The sequence below is a fragment of the Chelon labrosus genome (genome assembly GCF_963514085.1).
Source record: "Chelon labrosus genome assembly, chromosome: 11".
Classification (NCBI taxonomy): Eukaryota; Metazoa; Chordata; class Actinopteri; order Mugiliformes; family Mugilidae; genus Chelon; species Chelon labrosus.
Window position 1 is genome coordinate 10,355,170 of NC_140344.1, and position 17,408 is coordinate 10,372,577.

General features: G+C 42.1%; 3 protein-coding genes across 3 annotated transcripts; 2 read left to right on the forward strand and 1 right to left on the reverse strand.

The window, feature by feature from the left end:
* The first annotated feature begins 1,189 nt into the window (after nt 1-1,189).
* On the forward strand, nt 1,190-3,801 carry szl (sizzled). The gene is made up of 4 exons (XM_084554678.1): nt 1,190-2,632; nt 2,793-2,959; nt 3,082-3,174; nt 3,294-3,801. The coding sequence occupies exons 1-4, from the start codon at nt 2,214-2,216 to the stop codon at nt 3,602-3,604; spliced, it is 990 nt and encodes a 329-aa protein (XP_084410804.1). The 5' UTR covers nt 1,190-2,213; the 3' UTR covers nt 3,605-3,801.
* Nucleotides 3,802-5,225: 1,424 nt separating this feature from the next.
* LOC311495332 (prolactin-like) lies at nt 5,226-6,718 on the forward strand. Its single transcript, XM_084554744.1, has 4 exons — nt 5,226-5,638; nt 5,772-5,873; nt 5,960-6,133; nt 6,363-6,718. The coding sequence occupies exons 1-4, from the start codon at nt 5,417-5,419 to the stop codon at nt 6,570-6,572; spliced, it is 708 nt and encodes a 235-aa protein (XP_084410870.1). The 5' UTR covers nt 5,226-5,416; the 3' UTR covers nt 6,573-6,718.
* A 100-nt stretch (nt 6,719-6,818) lies between these two features.
* dbx2 (developing brain homeobox 2) lies at nt 6,819-12,133 on the reverse strand (the record flags this gene model as incomplete). The annotated part of the gene is made up of 4 exons (XM_084555893.1): nt 6,819-7,619; nt 8,165-8,349; nt 10,796-10,879; nt 11,860-12,133. The coding sequence occupies 4 exons, from the start codon at nt 12,131-12,133 to the stop codon at nt 7,428-7,430; spliced, it is 735 nt and encodes a 244-aa protein (XP_084412019.1). The 3' UTR covers nt 6,819-7,427.
* Nucleotides 12,134-17,408: the final 5,275 nt, after the last annotated feature.

A 17,408-nucleotide genomic window follows, 5' to 3' on the forward strand; every position in this document is an offset into this window, starting at 1 on the left:
AGAAGTTAAATGGTAGTTATAAAAACGGTAGGTGTAGCGACTTGTGATAGTACAAAATAGTCTTATTTTGTTCCAGAGTAGATCGCCACTGGTCTTTTCAAGCGATTTTGAATGCCTTTTGTGTTGTTGCATTACCAGAGGTATGTCTTTACAACATAGTATTGCGAGTTCTTGGAGTGTTTTTAGAGTGTCATGTTCCTTTTAAAGTCTTTTAACAACCAAACACTACCTACTGGAGGTCTGTTTGGCAGACAGGTGTCCCTTTACTAAATGCTCACACCTTATCACAAGAGCAAACATTTTCCAATTTTAATTAAAAGTACAATGAGTTACGCAACAAAACATGGATGCCGTTTTAGGACAGAGTTTCCCATTACGCACAGATCATTGTGCAACTTCTGGTTCTGCAAAATCAGTGGAATTGTCAAGTCTAAAAACTTTGTGTTTGTTTAGGTGGTCCAAAAGCAGTCTTCCATGACTGTAATTTTAAATACTGTGCATTAGCAAAAATAAACATTTTAAAGCCACCAATGAGCAAGATACACCAAGACCACTTTTCTAAATCCAGTCAGACATTTGACCTCTTGAGAGGATCATAACTTATGTAGTGCTCCGAGCTACAAGATACAGTAGTTATTATTCTTGGTGAATTATTCTCTAGGCTAGATCATCTACGGGTCTTTTTTACAGGTGCCCAGCCATTCAACTCACCACTATATCACCTCCTCATTAACTGAGGTAGGGGTAGGCAACACATCACCAAGACAGACACAGTGTCTACAGGGCAGCCATTAGGCCCAACAACAGACCCCTGCTGGGCTCCTGGCAGGGGGAGCTTGTTAAATGTGTGGACCTATTGTTCTCCCAAATTGGTCTGTGACTCTAATTGCCCAGTTAGTCCCCTCTTACGGGCAGCACTTACACGTCTACCCGAACTGGAACCAGCCTCCACTCATCAGATCAGGCTGTAAAAGTTGGCTAAGCTAGGAGCCAGTGGAGGTTCTCTGGCTGCTTGCATGTTGCTTTGTCCTGACTGCAGACGGGGCTGGTATACAGCCACAGAAATGGGAACAGGGCCAATCAGAATGGACTCTTTGGCATCTGTGTAGCCACAATGACCATGACAGGCTGGGTGGGATAGAGACCTCCCGATTCACAGAAAGTCATCAAAACGCCCTGAGGCGTATGAGCCTCAGATACACATCTAAATCTGGAGACAGACGACATCCAAACAAATGCGATGATCCTCTAATGTAGTTCTGTTGTTGGATTACGAATGAGACAAATGAGTGTCTGAGCCACTGGGCTTCATCTCAGGATGAGATCTCTGGTGTCTTGAATGGGATTTTGGCACATTATGCATGTGTCTGCCTGCCAGCAGATGTTTCTCTGATATTTAGCGCAGACAATACAATTTAATTCCATTTACAAATGAGGCGAAGGGAAAATGTGAGCAGCATCACACTGAAGCTGCACGCTCTGATTCCAGATCCTGTAACACAGTATGTGAGTAACATGTACGGTACCTAGTGAGGCAGAGTTTTCTTTGCTTGCTTGAAACCGATGAGAAAAGAAGTGGGCTTAAAGCATTTTGCATGTGGATCTGAGCTTGTGTTATTGGCAGATCAAAGCCAGGTGTGCCAGAAGAGACGCCACTTTGCTAATGAGAACTGGAGGCTCTGCCGATGAATCCCTCCAATTAGGAAGCAGGGCCACATGAAAGAAGCCGGCAGTATGAAGGAGACCGTCTGTCTGTCTGTCTAGAGACCTTCACAGATGCAAAGCCACTTTATTTGATTTGGTTTCTTTAGCCAATATATAAAGGTGGGATTATCGTATTTGTTGCTTATTGTGCTCAAAGCTCATATAATAGAATGTAGGGGATGATCAAATAATATTTAAATTTTCCAAACAAAGCAAAGCCCCATATAAGTCAGTCACATGTTGAACACCACAACTACGAGAGGTTCTTTTACACAAGGTGTTCACATTTTTGTAACTCCTGGACCTGTAAAGGCGACGTGAAGTAGCAGACTATGTGCATGGTCTCTACTCAGCGAAAGCTTGGCTCTTATTCCCCATTGTCTCCCCTCCCTCCCGACCCCCCCCAAACCCCCCCCTCCTTGTCTCCAGTCATCACAAAACAAGCCGTTGTCTCCAAACACATCGTCTCTGCGTCTTTGATAGGTAGTTGATAACAGACTTGCAGACTGATGGGGCTGGCTGACCTTGGTGTATATAAAGCGAGCTGCATCAGTTGCAAAGTCATTCCAGGACGGCAGAGACCGACAACCTCAGCTACAGCTCACCAGTTTTACCCCGTGGACTCCAGATTCTGTGAACCTTTCAGAATGGCTGTTTTTTTCACTGTGGCCCTCATGGCTATGGCGTGTTCCTCGCTGGCATTTGACATGGGGCAGTCCACTCGTTGCGTCGCCATCCCCAACCAGATGAAGGTCTGCAAAGATGTTGGATACTCAGAGATGCGGTTGCCCAACTTTTTGGGCCACAGTAACCTGGAAGGCGAGGTGGTGCCGCGTTCGGAGGACTGGAGGCCCCTGTTGCAGACGGGCTGTCACCCTCAAGCACAGGCCTTCCTCTGCTCCCTCATCGCCCCCGTATGTCTTGACACGTAAGTAGACTTTATTTTTCTTTCGAAATTGTTACCCTCATAAAGTTTCTAAAACCGTGTCTTTCTCTTTTTGGCTTTGTTTCTAATCATGATTTATTTTTTATTTTTTTCAGTCATTTTCATTCATCTTGTAACATTTTGTTTGTTTTTTCTTCTTCAGTTTTATTCAGCCTTGCCGTAGCCTGTGTGTGGCAGTGAGGGACAGCTGTGCCCCGGTTCTTGCCTGCCAGGGACACCCGTGGCCTGAGGTCCTTGACTGTGACCGCTTCCCAGCTGAGGAAGACATGTGTCTGACTCCCCATGCAAAATATAGCCACCTAGCTAAAGGTAATGGCCACAGACCAATTATTGTTGTTTCACTAAACTGTTTGCCATCCAGTGTGTTTCCCTCATAGGTTATTCCATATTCCGTACAAGTTATATTAAATTATGTTTCATTTTTATCACAGGCTTACCCAAACCTGCCTGCCAAAACTGTCCTTCTGTGGAAGATGCTCCTACAGTGAGAACAGTCCTGGATGCTTTCTGTCACCATGACTTTGGTATGTATTCAAATTCTTTCAGAAAGCAGTGGAGCATCCGTGTGTATCATATTTGATTGTTTTTTGTCACAGCTGTCAATTTTCCAGTTGATAACTTTTCATTTTCCTCTCCTCCACAGCTGTGACCGCCAAAATTCACCGTCTCCGTCTACCTAACGGGGAGCCAGAATTTGAGGTTCTGGGCCGGGTGGAGTTTATCCGCCAGGGACCCCTGTTGCCTTACGACACCCAGCATCTCCTCCGCCAGTGGCTCCTTATCAACCTGGGCTGTGCTGATGCCCTCGTGCGTCCCGGCCGGTCGCAGCTTTATGTGCTGACCGGTACTGTGCAGCCGGACGGCACACTTGCCCTTACTCGTCTCTTTCCTTGGCACAGGAAGGACGCAAACATCGCAGTGGCCACTCGCAAGTGGAAGCACCACAGGTGTTGAATAGACTGGCACATGCTTTAGGACAAAGTCGAGGAGGAATTTTGAGGGGGAGTGTGCTTTGAAGGGGCATTTGTAAAGAAAGATGGATATGAGAACAGAGCTGGACACAACGGTTGTTGCCCTCAGAGCCTCACTGTCTCCTTTTTCTTTGTTAGCACACTGTAATAGGATGCACTCGAACCTGTACATAGTATTAATAACTGTAAATTGATAGAGTATATTTTCTATAAGGATAATGGTGTATTTATGACATCTTTCTGCGTGTATGCTATGTGGAAAAAAAGATGACAATAAATTTATTCATCCTATAACATGACTCCGCTTGGTATCTCTGTTCCCATACTTCTTGCTAGCACGATGGATGTAAAAGTTCACTCACCTCTGTTAAAACAGCAGTGTTTTTGTAATGAGAAATAATAAGCTAAATTATTTGCAGATTCATCATTTGGAATGAGTCGGTCACAGGAGATTGGGAAAGGCAGGTCTGGTATGTTTTTGCAAAGAATCCTGGGAAAATATTTCCAAGTCAAGATATGCAGATAGACTCTTATCCAAACAGTGCTGTAATTAAATCAAACAGTTACTTCAAGTAAGTATTAGTAAGAGGATGTTCACATTTGTGCAGTTAAGGTTGTTTTTTTTTTTTTCTCTGAAATGTAAGTTTGGTATTCAGTGTCATTGCATAGGTTGTGAGTTAAATGAAAGTCCAGAATTTTTATTTTTTTCTTTACATCACAAAAACCTGCTGATTTAACAAGGGTGGGTAGACTTTTTTTTATATCCACTGAGCATTTATCCACATAATAAACAAGTTTCTCATACAAAAAATGGCATAGTCTCTTCTAGTAGATTTGTTGTCCATACCACCACAAGGTAAAACATGCATGCAGTCGTGGCCGTTTGGATTTTTTCCCCCTTTTTAGCACAACTTTTTAATTGAAAAGTGGTTTTGCATAAGAAGTCAGACTGTTTAGAATGACTCGTGACTGTACTCGCAGCAGACAGCTGGCTCTATGTAGCGCTAATGAGAAGATAAATCACTCGCTTTACATTTGAATAGCCCCGCTTTCACTACCAGCCTGAACAGACCCGGCAAGGGTTGTTGAACAATGGCCGTTCAATAGTTTTCTTTTTTTAAATTTAACGTTCACTTTTGTTCAATTTCGTACCCTTCAATGACGATGATCTGCCCGGGAGTGAAAAATAAATGTTTGAATGTTGTCAGTGGCCCCAGTGAGCACTGATTAACACAAATGTATGACTTTGTTTTCCCTCTGGGACAGTTGACCAACAGTGAAGTCACAGCGTCATTATTCCATTTGGTATAATCACAGTGTATCATACTTTAGATGTGACGTGGGATTAAAGCAAGAGAATTGTAATGGGACGTTTATAAAGATCAGTTATTTTAGCGTAAATTTGTATGTGACGTTACACTTCAGAGGAACCAGGAGTTGGGCACTACAAATTAAAGTTTTTATTTACCTCACACACTAATGTTCATTACTTTAAATTGGCAAATTGGCTAAGCCAGCCCACAGAGTGCAGAACCTTTTCCGCCTGGGTTAGTTTTGTCTGCTCTCGGCTAAGCAGCTAACTAGGCGAAGCATATGACGTGCAGAGAAAACTACGCATTTTAATCCTCTACAAACGTGTATTTAATCAGCAACGTCATTGTACATGTTTGCCTCTGCAAGACTAACTCTGGTGGCGAAACAGTTCTACTCATCGCCTGAGTCTCCACTGCAAGACTGTAACCATGAGGAAAGGTAAGATGGGGGAAATGCAAATGCAAAGATTTAAAGTAATGTTATGAATTTGGGTGACTTAAATTGTGTCTTGTTTCTCTTCTCAGTTTGGTTTGCTGTCCTTATGCTGTGGTACCTGGACTTTTCAAAGAGGGTTAGCACTGTCCCGATCTGTTCCTACGGGCAGGCTGGGTGCAGCGTCCCTTCCCTGGCAGATCTCTTTGAGAGAGTCATACAACAGTCTTCAAGAATGCATGGCATCTCCAGTGACCTGCACTCTGAATTTGTGAGTTTTTATTCATGCTTGACATTGATCATCCATCACCCCCCTGTCAGCCTTTGTCTGCCATTCTTTCATCATCAATCACCCTTGTTTGAGTTGACCGTTTTTAAGCCCTTGTGTGTTTCCGTCGACGCAGGAGCATCATTCCTTTCCCCACAAGAACTTCATAGGAAAACGGAGGTGCCACACACACAGCATACTAACACCAGGCGACAAAGAGAATGCTCAACGACTAGGAGTGAGTGTCCCTGTTGGTAAACTTACTTAAGCTTATGGCTGATGACATATTCAAAGAAGTTACTTAAGGGATTCTTTCACTTACAGCGAGAACAACTGACAGAGGTAATTCTAAGGCTGCTGGGGGCGTGGAGTGACCCCCTGTCACAACTCTACTGGAGCATGAATCAAGACTTCAACCACCACAGCTACAGCAAGGCACATGAGATCACTGACATGGTGCAGGACCTGAGGGATGGAGTGGCAAAAATGGCTGAGAAGGTACATCTATGCTAATCTTTGCTTTTTGTTGATGTGTGTTTATATACAAGAGTGACTTTTACATCTTTATAGTTCACGGGGGAATATGCAAAAGTTGTATTTGGCTGCAGTTGGAACTTATCACTTTGTATTCACTGCAAATTTGAGACTAGTTAGTCCAGGGAGAAATAAGATGATGGCCAATTCTCTGTAGGATTTAATTCTTTTGCTTTCATTCTGTCTCCCTCAGATGAAGCTAGAGGGAGTGCTTGGTAACACTGTGGGTTACGTCCCTCCAGAGAGTTTGGCCCCCACTTTTGCTCTTTCTTTCTACAAAGGAGGGAAACATGACTCAGTGGACCATCATGACCTACTCTACTGCTTCCGCAGGGACTCCAACAAAGTCAAAAATTATCTCCGCATCCTGAAATGCACCACCCTTCCTGGACTGGACTGTTGATAGTGAGATCAAAATTTGGTTAGATGAAATAGGTAACAGTCATTCTCATTTGCATTTTACTGCACTGTGTGTTTTTACTGTCTGTACTTATGTCCCCAATGCTTTTCATGTATGCATTTACTACGCCGTGTCTGTCTGCTGCAGTGTTGATGCAATAGCTAATTTAACAATGGAGCCATGAGCATAAAAGTGTAATAAATAAATAAATAAATAAATGTGTCCTCATTATCAGTTATGGTCACATTCTTGTTCATGGGAGAACGCATTCATAGAAATGGTGAATGGTGTGTGGTAGAGTGTTTCATTAACATGGAAATGGTTTTGCCCAAGAGTCCAAAACAGAAAGAAAAAGCAACTCGGAAATCAGGATCCATTCAAAAAATTTATTTACAGTTGATCTATGTGTTTAAGATCATGAAAAAAAGATATTTACAAAATATAACAAGTGAAATATGACTTCCAAATGGATTTGGATTATGAACAAAGTATTAGTGTAAAGCTTACCAAAATGTGACATTATTAAAAAAAAAAAAAAAAAGTCTGATACGCATATACGGTAAATGAAGTGACTCATTTGGGCCTTTGACTGATTGCAATTACAGCTGAAGAGTGGGATTTTTTCCTGGAAAGACTTGTCAGTGTAATAACCATGAAATTGCTTACTGGAGCCAGAGAAATCCAATAAAATTGACCAAGCAGTTGAATCTAATTACATTTATGACGCAACAAAACACGACATGCATTGAAAGAGAGGTTAAAATGATCAATGTTAGTCTTCACAGTTTATTCCGCTGATATATGTCTAACTCCCACCCGGTACTACAGTCTTTTTTTGAGGGTTTTATTTATCTCCTCTCATGTGTCCCTGGTACTCTTCTGTGCTGGTGATGTCTCTGTTTTTGAGTTAGTGGGATTCTGTGACGATTCCTCCTCCTCCTGAGCGAGCCCCCGGGCCATGAGCTCATCCATCGGGGAGCGGACGTTATGCACCTCCTTCTCCTTACAGTTTCTCCACTTCATTCTGCGGTTCTGGAACCAGATCTTTACCTAAAGTAGCGGGAGAGTGGAAAAATATTTTAGTTTAGTTTGTTGAACTAATCCATTTATTTTTCGCTATGCTGGTGGCACAGTTCTGGGGATGGCAATAGCTGTCTTTCAGTCTGCCACTTTGGTCAATACTGAAGTGGTTAAGTATACATATCGGACGGTTTGACGTTTTGTTCAGATATCCATGGTGCCCAGAGGAAGAGACCTGCTGCTCCACCTTTCACTTATTTTGTGAAATATGGCAATTCTCTGACTTACTACTATATTTGAAATGCTAATTATCATATTAGAACATCAGCATTTTACCACTGTCATTGTGAGTATGATAGCATAGCTGCTGATATCAGTCTTAGGGTAAAAGAACGTATGTACCTAAGTATACCTCACATAGTTGCTAGCATGGCTAACATTATTGTCTCGTTCTAGTTAAAAACTAAAGTTGGAGGTCACTGGGAGGTGTATTGCTGTTACCCTCCCATTTACGTCTTGTTTGTTGCCTTTTAGGATCAGATATGCGAGAGGTTTGCTAATGTCGGCTCCGTTACCTGTGACTCCTTGAGACTGAGATCAGCTGCCAGTTTGTTCCGGTCCGTCTTGCTGATGTACTTCTGTCTCCGAAAGGTTCTCTCCAGCTCCTTCCGTTGTTCTTCAGAGAACACAGCCCTCCTGAGGATCCCTCTGCGTGACTTAGGACTTATATTTGCAGACCACATTTGGACATTAGCTCCCTCTGAAAAAGAACAAAAAGCAATATTAGGCCAAGTCCACACTTAGCAAAACGACCATCTCAACACGCTACTTCATATTCCAGGCCTATAGGTGGCGCTGTTTCAGTTTCAGAAATTCACCAAAAACGGAGAGGAAGGTTCTACCTGGTCGAACCCAAAATCCTCTCCTAGTTGCCCTCCTGGTAGCCCTTCGCGGTGAATGTAAAATGTTGATTATGTGGTTGTCCATCAGCCTTTTTTGCTCAGCGTGGTGGCACAGGAGCATGATATTTTGCCCTAGTAACCCTAATAGGCCCAATATCGTCTCCAGCAGGAACACGAGCATGTAGTCCGCCATTGTTGTTGATGCTGTTATGAGACGTCTCGCGGGATATAAGAGGTGGAAGGCTACGCTCGAGGGGCGTGGCGATGACATCGTCGAAACGCAAAATGCGTCTTCGCCATCCAAACGAACACTCAAGGGCTGCGTTTGCGAATTTTTTCACCCTGGGACAAGGTTTCAGAAAAGTTCGTTTTAAGGCAGTGCGTTTACAGGATTCGTTTGGACGATCGGCCAAAACGATTTGGTTTAAACCAAAAAGCGTCTCCGACTCCGTGTGGATGGCCCCTTAGTAGAGTCAACATTATTGTACAGGAGTGGCAAGTACAAATGTCAGTGTTTTGACATTTCTGTCCCAGGTTAATATCTTGGATGTTCAGGAGGTCATTGACCGGTACAGTTATGGTAATTAGTTCCCCTTTGACCCATATGCAGGTTTTTATATTCATAATATCAAGAGTTACAAGGGTAAATTCCAGCCATTTAGATTATATTTTTAATTAAGAGGTCCAAAAAAAATTATGCAACAGTACAAAATTATACTGTCCTAATGCAATATGTACACATTACCAACAGTTCCACATATATCCTACCTTTACATACCAAGGCTGTTTTTAATCACACTCACTTTGTCACACACTTTCTGTTTGTCCAATTTAACAAACTGGGGGTGACTAAAGAGAATAGAAAGCCATTTCAGCTGGAAAAAAGGATTTGGTGACCTTTGAGGACCAATCCCACGCTGCTTCACTCACAGGTGCACGCACAACAAAAGTCAAGTAGAACAGTTTATCCAGTCCATTCAACGTTGCCTTTTTAATCTGTACGACAAATCTGCACATAGACCACCTCTAGGGAGCACAAAACAGGTTTGGACATGCTTCTCACTTCTCTATTGGAGCTCAATAGCTTTCACTTAAATAGCTGATTACCAGGTCATTCCTGGGCAACGTGTGTGTCTACCCTAGTGGGCCAACTATAGAGCCCTGTGGGACACCAACAATAGACCTGTTCAATGGAAATGCCATTACTCGATGGCTCAGTGGCCCAACACTAAATCTTTTCTCTTGCAAGTTTGAAGCCAGTTTGTATGTGAAGATGAGCTCGAATAAGTCTATAAAAGTCACTTTCATTGAATGCTTTATGTCCTAGTCAAGGAGTCTCCAATGGGCTGGAATGAGAGTTGAAGGACAGGAGAAAGGAGGGGGGTCGGCGAACCAAGCTCTTTAGCCACACAATGGGCGGGGGATGTTCCTTGTCCAGCCCTTCACTGCGGAGGAATGGGCAAGTTTTTTTGTGCTTAGTGGAGTTCATTGCTGCAGTGAAAAATTGCAGTGAGGTCGCGTGTGGATGGTGGAGTGAAAGTGCCAATTGGTCACGGCTAGAGTGGGCATTGTTTTGTTGCTGGGCACTGTGGGAAAGTGTCAGCCTACTAAGAAGACTCGAGGGACTTGTGGGATGAGGGCTTTTCTGATTTGTGCTATTTTCAACAACTCTTGACAGGCATCATAGGACGCAGCAACTAATAACTTCCACTTGATGAGGGACAATGCCCACATAAGACGAACGTTTTACTTCATTCTACCACAGTAGGCTATGACATCATCCAAATACTCACAAGTCCTAAATTATATGTACAGAAACATTTCAAGCAAATGTTCACGTTTACCATGAGTAGAAAATTCAGATGCAGTTTTATTCATGTTGCCACATTTTCTTAACTGCTACTTCAGATTTGTAATTCTCAACCAAACTTCTTAATGTGCTGAGGGAGTGAAAAGCTTTGAAACTATTTGCATTACTCAGCAGTAACAACCTACAGCTGGTAATTATTATCTTAATATGACACAAGACAAGATGTTTATTAGCTCTGCATATTTGTGCTGGTAAATGTGTGTATTTGCAAGTACAAAACAGGGGGCCTCTGGGACCCTTAAAAAGCCGTGCAGCCCACCCCTCATCCCCGTCCTAAACAGCCGTGAATGGTTATGAATAGAGCTGTGCAGAGTTGAACGGAGAATTAGCTCTTTGGCATTGCATCAGTAATTAGCTGTGGAGAGCATGGGAGACCCTGCTGCTAATGCTTAGAGAGGAGCTGAGGCATTGCTGATGAGGCATAAAACACTCACTGGAGAAGACAGGAGGGGGGCTGGACCCACCGCAGCATGCCAGCAGATACTGCGGGCTCCGCAGGAAAACGCTGCTCAGCACACCTGCAAAGATAGATGGGGACAGTCAGACGTGGACACGTGATCCTCCAGGTGTGACTTGTGGGACTGTAACTGGATCACTGCCAACTTTTCAAAGAATGTGGACACCAACCTGGTATCCTGAAAAGTAAAAGCTTTTTCAACATTTCAGGTGATGGCAATGAACAACTGATGATTAATATAAAAGTTTTCAAGGCTGATTCTTCATTTCTGAATTTACTGGAGATGCTGTTGCTGTAGACTGGCCTCTGCCACTGGTCTGTGAGCATAGCCTTTTTGATACTGCTGTGATTTCTTCTTCTTTTTAAACTGCGATTGCCTTGTGTATAGTTTACATTTTGAGTTTGTAACTGCCTTGAATTGGCCATCGAGGGACATTAAATATTCTGAAACTGAAAAACTTGAAAAATCAGTTTTAATGTGGAATGAGCAAAACATTTGCAGTCACTGTTTTTTTTAATATTACCAAGGCAGAGAGAGTGGATTGAAATGTTACCTTGGGGTTCTGGCAGTTTTAAATTTAAATTGTGTTCAATTTTAACTTTCAAAATTATATTTGTACTTCAGTGTGAAATTGTGAAAATACCTGTCAAACACTTAAAGTAATCTGACATTTATGCACTTGTGAAAACAAAGTTAACAGCTGAAAACGTAACGAAACGTAAAATTATGTTTCCTGTAGTTTGGTTATTTCATTTTGATTATATTTTTGGATACAATCTCTTAAAAAAACAAGTCAGTAACTCCCTTTTGAAGATGCATATCATCTGCTTTTAGATTATATAAGATCTATGGCTCAATTCCAGCACAAAAATATAGAATTTTACATTAACAACTAAAGCCATATTTATCGTCTATATTGTAGGTTAAAAAGACAAAAATAAACATGCAGTTTGAATGTAAAGTTACAATTTTAAACATATAAAACCTTAAATTTAATCTGAATATATTATGTTTAGTTTAAAAAAAAAAAAATTGCTTACCTGAATGTGGCAGAAGCGGTCCTCCTAAGTCGTCCACCTGTTGAGGACTTTGGGTCTGGCTCTGATATGCTCCGTGCTCATGGCCCCAGATTCTTCTTGGGCGCTCGCACGCCACTCGTCTCAGGTGTCCACTTGTCCCTTCTGGACTGGCCGAAGGTGTCTGAGATTGCAACAGATTGTCAATAAGAAAACTCTTTCCCGAGCTCCCAAAGCCCGGTAAAGCAGAAGGAAAGCCAGCCATATTCCTCCTGGTACAGCTCTGGACTGAGACCATCCTGTTCACTCACTGACCCGAACACTTGAGTTCCTACTTCAGCAGTCACAGCTCAGTGACACTAAATTCTCCTTTAATCCCTTCTTGAGTGACCAGGCCAACTTCATTAAACTCTGAAGAAAACAAAAGTCCTCTGCTCTTCCTCTTTCGGGCCTGCACTTTGCTGCAGGGCTGCGTCGTGATTGGCTGAGAGGCCCTAATGTGCTTCTCAATTCAGATAAGGCAGGGGCCTTTCTGGAGTGGCAGAAGGTGGGTCTGGCTCATTCATTATGTCAACTAGCCTATTAAATGATAGACACCAGAGACAATGAAGTGCTGGCCAAAGTTTAACATGCACCAAACAGTCTTCTCCAGTAGTAAATAGTTTTCCCTTTTCTCCAGCCTCCCTCAGAGCTCCATTGTGCTGGGGCAGTTCATTTGCAATGTGTTTTTTTTTTATTTCTTTCAGTTTAATTTCAGAATCTCTGCTGTGTGAGGGTTTGCATAGTGATTTAAAAACAAGCCACATTTTTGTGGCTAAATACGGGTTGAAAAAACCTAAACTGCTTTACAAGATGAATGGGATTATCTTCAAGAAACTGAAGGTTTTTAAGAATTTGGTAGGAAGGTGCATGCCTCAGTTCCATGATAATCCATAAAATTGACAGTATTCATAGGAACATATTACTCTTATTCTAAAATCTTTGAAATTAAACAAGACTGAACATTTTATAAAATGAAAGGTTTCAGTCGATCCAATAAAACATTGCATCTCTGAAGCTATTTTTTAACGATATTGTATATCATAAATACTGCCTCACCCACCAGATCTGGTTAGAGGATGAAAAACAACATTACTTATTCAGTTTTTGTAACATTTGCAGTCAGTTGGTAAAAAAACATTCCTGGGGGGTTCACAGAGAGTCCCATGTGTCTCCACAGGCAACAGAATCAAGCACTGAAATATTTATTCAGTCTTCAGTCAAACGGTTGTTTGTGTTGCATACTGTAAAATAAAAGCTGTAAAATGCACACACATGCAAGTTGTAAAGTTTTGGTATAAACACCTCCAATAAGAGGCTTGCGTAACCTTTCACACTGCAACTAATGATCCTCAACATCGTAATAGAAAGTCCAACAAGAGGGGCGACAGACCCGGCGTTTGAGCACAGTAAACAGGCATATCCACACTGGTCGGGGAGTGTGTGTGTGTGTTTGTATGCATGTGTGGGTGACTGGGAGCTCCAGTGTGCGCGTGTAGATACCTCATGCTGAGCATGGAAATTGGCCCAGACAGCTCAGCCTATTGTGCGATGGCCAGGGAGCCAAAGGTTGCTTGTAATCAAATTTGAGGTTTTATTCCTCAGACTGGTGGAGAAGGCATAGCGCTCTGTCACATGATGAGTGTTAGCAAGTCTACGGCCGCTATCCACTTTTGTGTAGCGAGTGTGTGTTAACATGCTCCACATAGGCCAGCGGCTATGATAGCCCCCCCCCCCCCCCAAAAAAAAGCTTTTTGTTTGCTGGAGAGTCATTTGTTTATATGACAGATGGAAAAGAGGAGGGAAGCCCAGGCTGCTCGTCATACCCTGTAACTGTATTTGCTTAGAAAGGATCCTCATTGTGCTCAAGGTGTCTTATGTGATAACACTGAACATATGTGTTGAGTTCATTCTAATTTGCTTTCTCTCTTCTTAAATTAGCCTTTGAGCAACACATGAGACTCTGTGGCAAGTTGCAAAGTTGTCAAAGCGCCTCCAACCTGATGACAGTGTGTTCGTATTAAAGTCGTATATTTCAAGGTAGAACCAATCTCACGCCACTTTCTGCACATTAGGCGTCTCTAAGAGCGTATCGTTATTAAGATTCACCACTGTGTAATTAGCCAGATTCCAATAGAGCTCTCCAGGAGAGGGAGGTATAATTAGGCTATTCTTAAACAGTAGAGTCTTAGAAACACCCTGAAGCAAGTTCATGTGAATTTATTTGATGTCCATCTCTTTTTTAGAAATGGAGGGAAAAAAACAGAGGTCCCTTCATTGAGAATCCTCACAATGGGTCTGTTGAAAGCCAGCACTCTGCAGACCAGGCTGAGATCCCTTTTCTCTCTTTTTTAACCCCACTAAAGCTCTTAAAAAGATACCGGCCCATTGCACACGCAATTGATATTCCACCACTCGAACTTAATATCGTGAATGGAGGGCCAGGTTCTATGAATCAGGAGGACAATGCGCTTAGCTTAGCAGCAAACTGGCACTTTGTGTGCAGTGTCTATGCCGCAGAGGAGGAAGTTTCTAATGTGAGCCTCACAATTGTGTGTCTATAGAGTTCTAATGAGCTTCTGTATGCCGAGTGAATGGCTGCGGGCCATTCACCATGAGGGCCCAATGAGCCAGCTCAGTGCACACATTCACAATAGGATCCAGGGGGAATGGGAGTGTGGAGCAACCCCATCTCCGGGACAGTCTATAAAAGCTCAACATGCATATGAGCATGTTTCGATTAAGAGTACGTCCATGCTAAGCGGGTTATACTGAAGAGCGTTTCATTTTATCTCCAGCATGTCCAAACTAAGTAGATTTTATTTTTTTGTATCAGAAAGGGATTTTTTCCATTCATCTAGCATCTATTCATGTCAAAGATTCAAATGCTAGTTTGGTGTCATAATTCCATCCGTCACTTTTGAAAAGTTGTGTGAAAGTAGTGTTAAGAAAAACAAAAATACATCATACAACCTTTTGAACACTTTAAATCGTCTAAATCCATCTAATTTTGTGTTTTGTGTTTATTATTATTTTGTTGTATTTAGCAAATTAAACATGTATTAATTTATGCTACATTTATTTAGCATATTAAGAATTGGAGAAATAACGGGGAAATTAATAATATATCTATATATATTCAAATTATTTTTGCTTGCTAAATTCTACCATCTCGGTCTTAATATCACTGACACAGTCTCAATAACAGCTGCTGCTCCACATGGCTGCTCCTTCAATGCTCCGCTGACATTTGAAAACTACTTGCAACCAAAGCTACTACACAAAGACCCGCAGTAGAAGCTAATGAAAGGGCCGCAAAACCCAGCTTTATCAACGAGTCATGCTTCACCTGTCTCTCTACACTGGTGCACATTTACACATGATTGTCTTTGCCTCTTCTGCAACAGGTTGGATATGTCAGGTGACGGTGGATTATGTAATGGGTGGTCTTCATTCATACTCTGATAACCACATATAACACCCGAAGAGTGTTTATGCAGAGAACGTCAGTTGAGTGGGCGGTCCGTCACTGTGGCTTGGATGCATGTGTGTTCACACCTTGTAAAGAATGTGGTCAAATCCAGACCTCCTCCAAATGTGGTCTGAGCCATTGCGTGTCAAATGTGACTCAGTGCGTCTTGGGTGAGTTCACACATGTACTTAAAGTTGCCCACTTTAGGTTGGATTACCAAGGAAGCTTGGTCTGAACAGAACCGTGGGAAAGTAACCTGTATTTCAGGGTGACACTGCTCGGCAACTCGCAGAGTCTTACCATCGCCATCAGTCTACAGGTTCTAAACATCATTTAACCTTTGATCACAAAAGTAGTAGTACTTAGGTTATTTGTTTCAGTGGCCCCAGGCTCCAGCTTGAGTTGACCATTTTTCAGGACTTCAAGTACTGTATATAGCCTTGGCACGGTCTAAGGGTGACACTGCCTGTCTGACCTCAGTACTGCTCCACTGTGGTTGGGTAGCTGCAGTTCACTGCAATGCACACAAGATGGCACTGAGAGAATGTGAACCATCAGCATTTCAGCAGAGTGAATTAAATAACATCTCATTTTTGTTACAGTCTTTGGTCCTCTTGTCAGAATATCAGCTAACATGATACCTAAAAATGCAACTGAAAGGAAAATGATAGGATAGGGTATAACAGGTGCTGTCTACTGACATGCATTGAATTACTTTGTAGTTATAGGATGAACATGAAAGATCGCCTTTGTCAGCTTCGCTTACGTCATGTTTTTGTTTATATGAAATGAATTAGAAAACAAATTATTGATAAGACTGATGAATGAATCATTACAGTTTTTCATGTAACTTATGAATGTCAAATTAGAAAGATAGGCAAGGTCAATATAACACAATTATGCAACAAATGAAACCCAGGAGAGCCCTGTGGGAACAATAGGCCTGCTCTTCTTTGGCGATTCATTTAAATCTTGGCACAAGCTTTTGCAAGAGATTCCATATTGTCTATTGCACTAGTATGTTTATATGATGTACTTATGGCCAAAACGAATAAGCCCCTGGGAGCTTTGTAACGCAACATCCATCTGGTTCTTTTAGAGATGAATGAAAGGACTTCCACTGTTCCTCTGTCCTTGCCCTGAGAGATTCAGTCTCTGTGTGCGTGTTTGCTTGTACAGCAGGAGAGTAGGTGTGTGTTGGCACTGTGTGCGTGTATTACTTTTCATTCCTTCCATGGCGCACGCTTTAATGACTCTTATTTTCCTGATGGCACTTTAGGAAATGACAACTTGTGGGCAATACAAAGTAATTACATTTCCTGTGTGAGGACCCAGAAGAAATCTAGTATTATTAATAATGAATAGAGGGTTGGAGGCCCTCTCACACAGCAAATGTGACACTGCATGGAGAGCCATTGCTTGCCTTTGTTAAATCGACAATAGCTGCCCATTAGCCGCACACTGTGGACGTACAGATCTCGCTTGGTAAAAGATAAGGGTTTATTTGTAAAAAAAACAAAACAAAACAAAACAAAAAAAAAAACATCTGTTTTGGATGAATCATAATTAAAACAAAACATGTTATTGGCATTAATGAAATCTGTATCGAAGGGGATGCAGATTGGATGTGTTCCTGTTAATCTGGGGTCCTCAGGATGGATCTGAGGGCCCCACTGGATCTGGAACATTCCCCAGAATCATATCTGCTTTCGTCCACTTGTAAGCAGTGCTTCAGCAGAGCAGCTCAGCCAGCAAAAGACTTTCCCTCCGATTTACGGATTGACAGGAGCATGTTGCAGACTTGGGATTGCCTCAGAACAACGCTCTACAAAAAGGCTTTAATTCATGTCCATCTGACGGGAAATATATTAGGATTTAGGGAAAATGTTGCTGTTTATCATTCTTTAAATAAAATAAGCACTGGCATGATCTAGCCACCGATAAAAGTCATATTGCAAAATGGTAATTGGTCCAATGGAAGAAGAAGATGCAAGACGAATAAACATATATTCAAACCAAAAAGCACTGGTGCTCTATAACAAGGCATTAAAAAGGCTGAGTC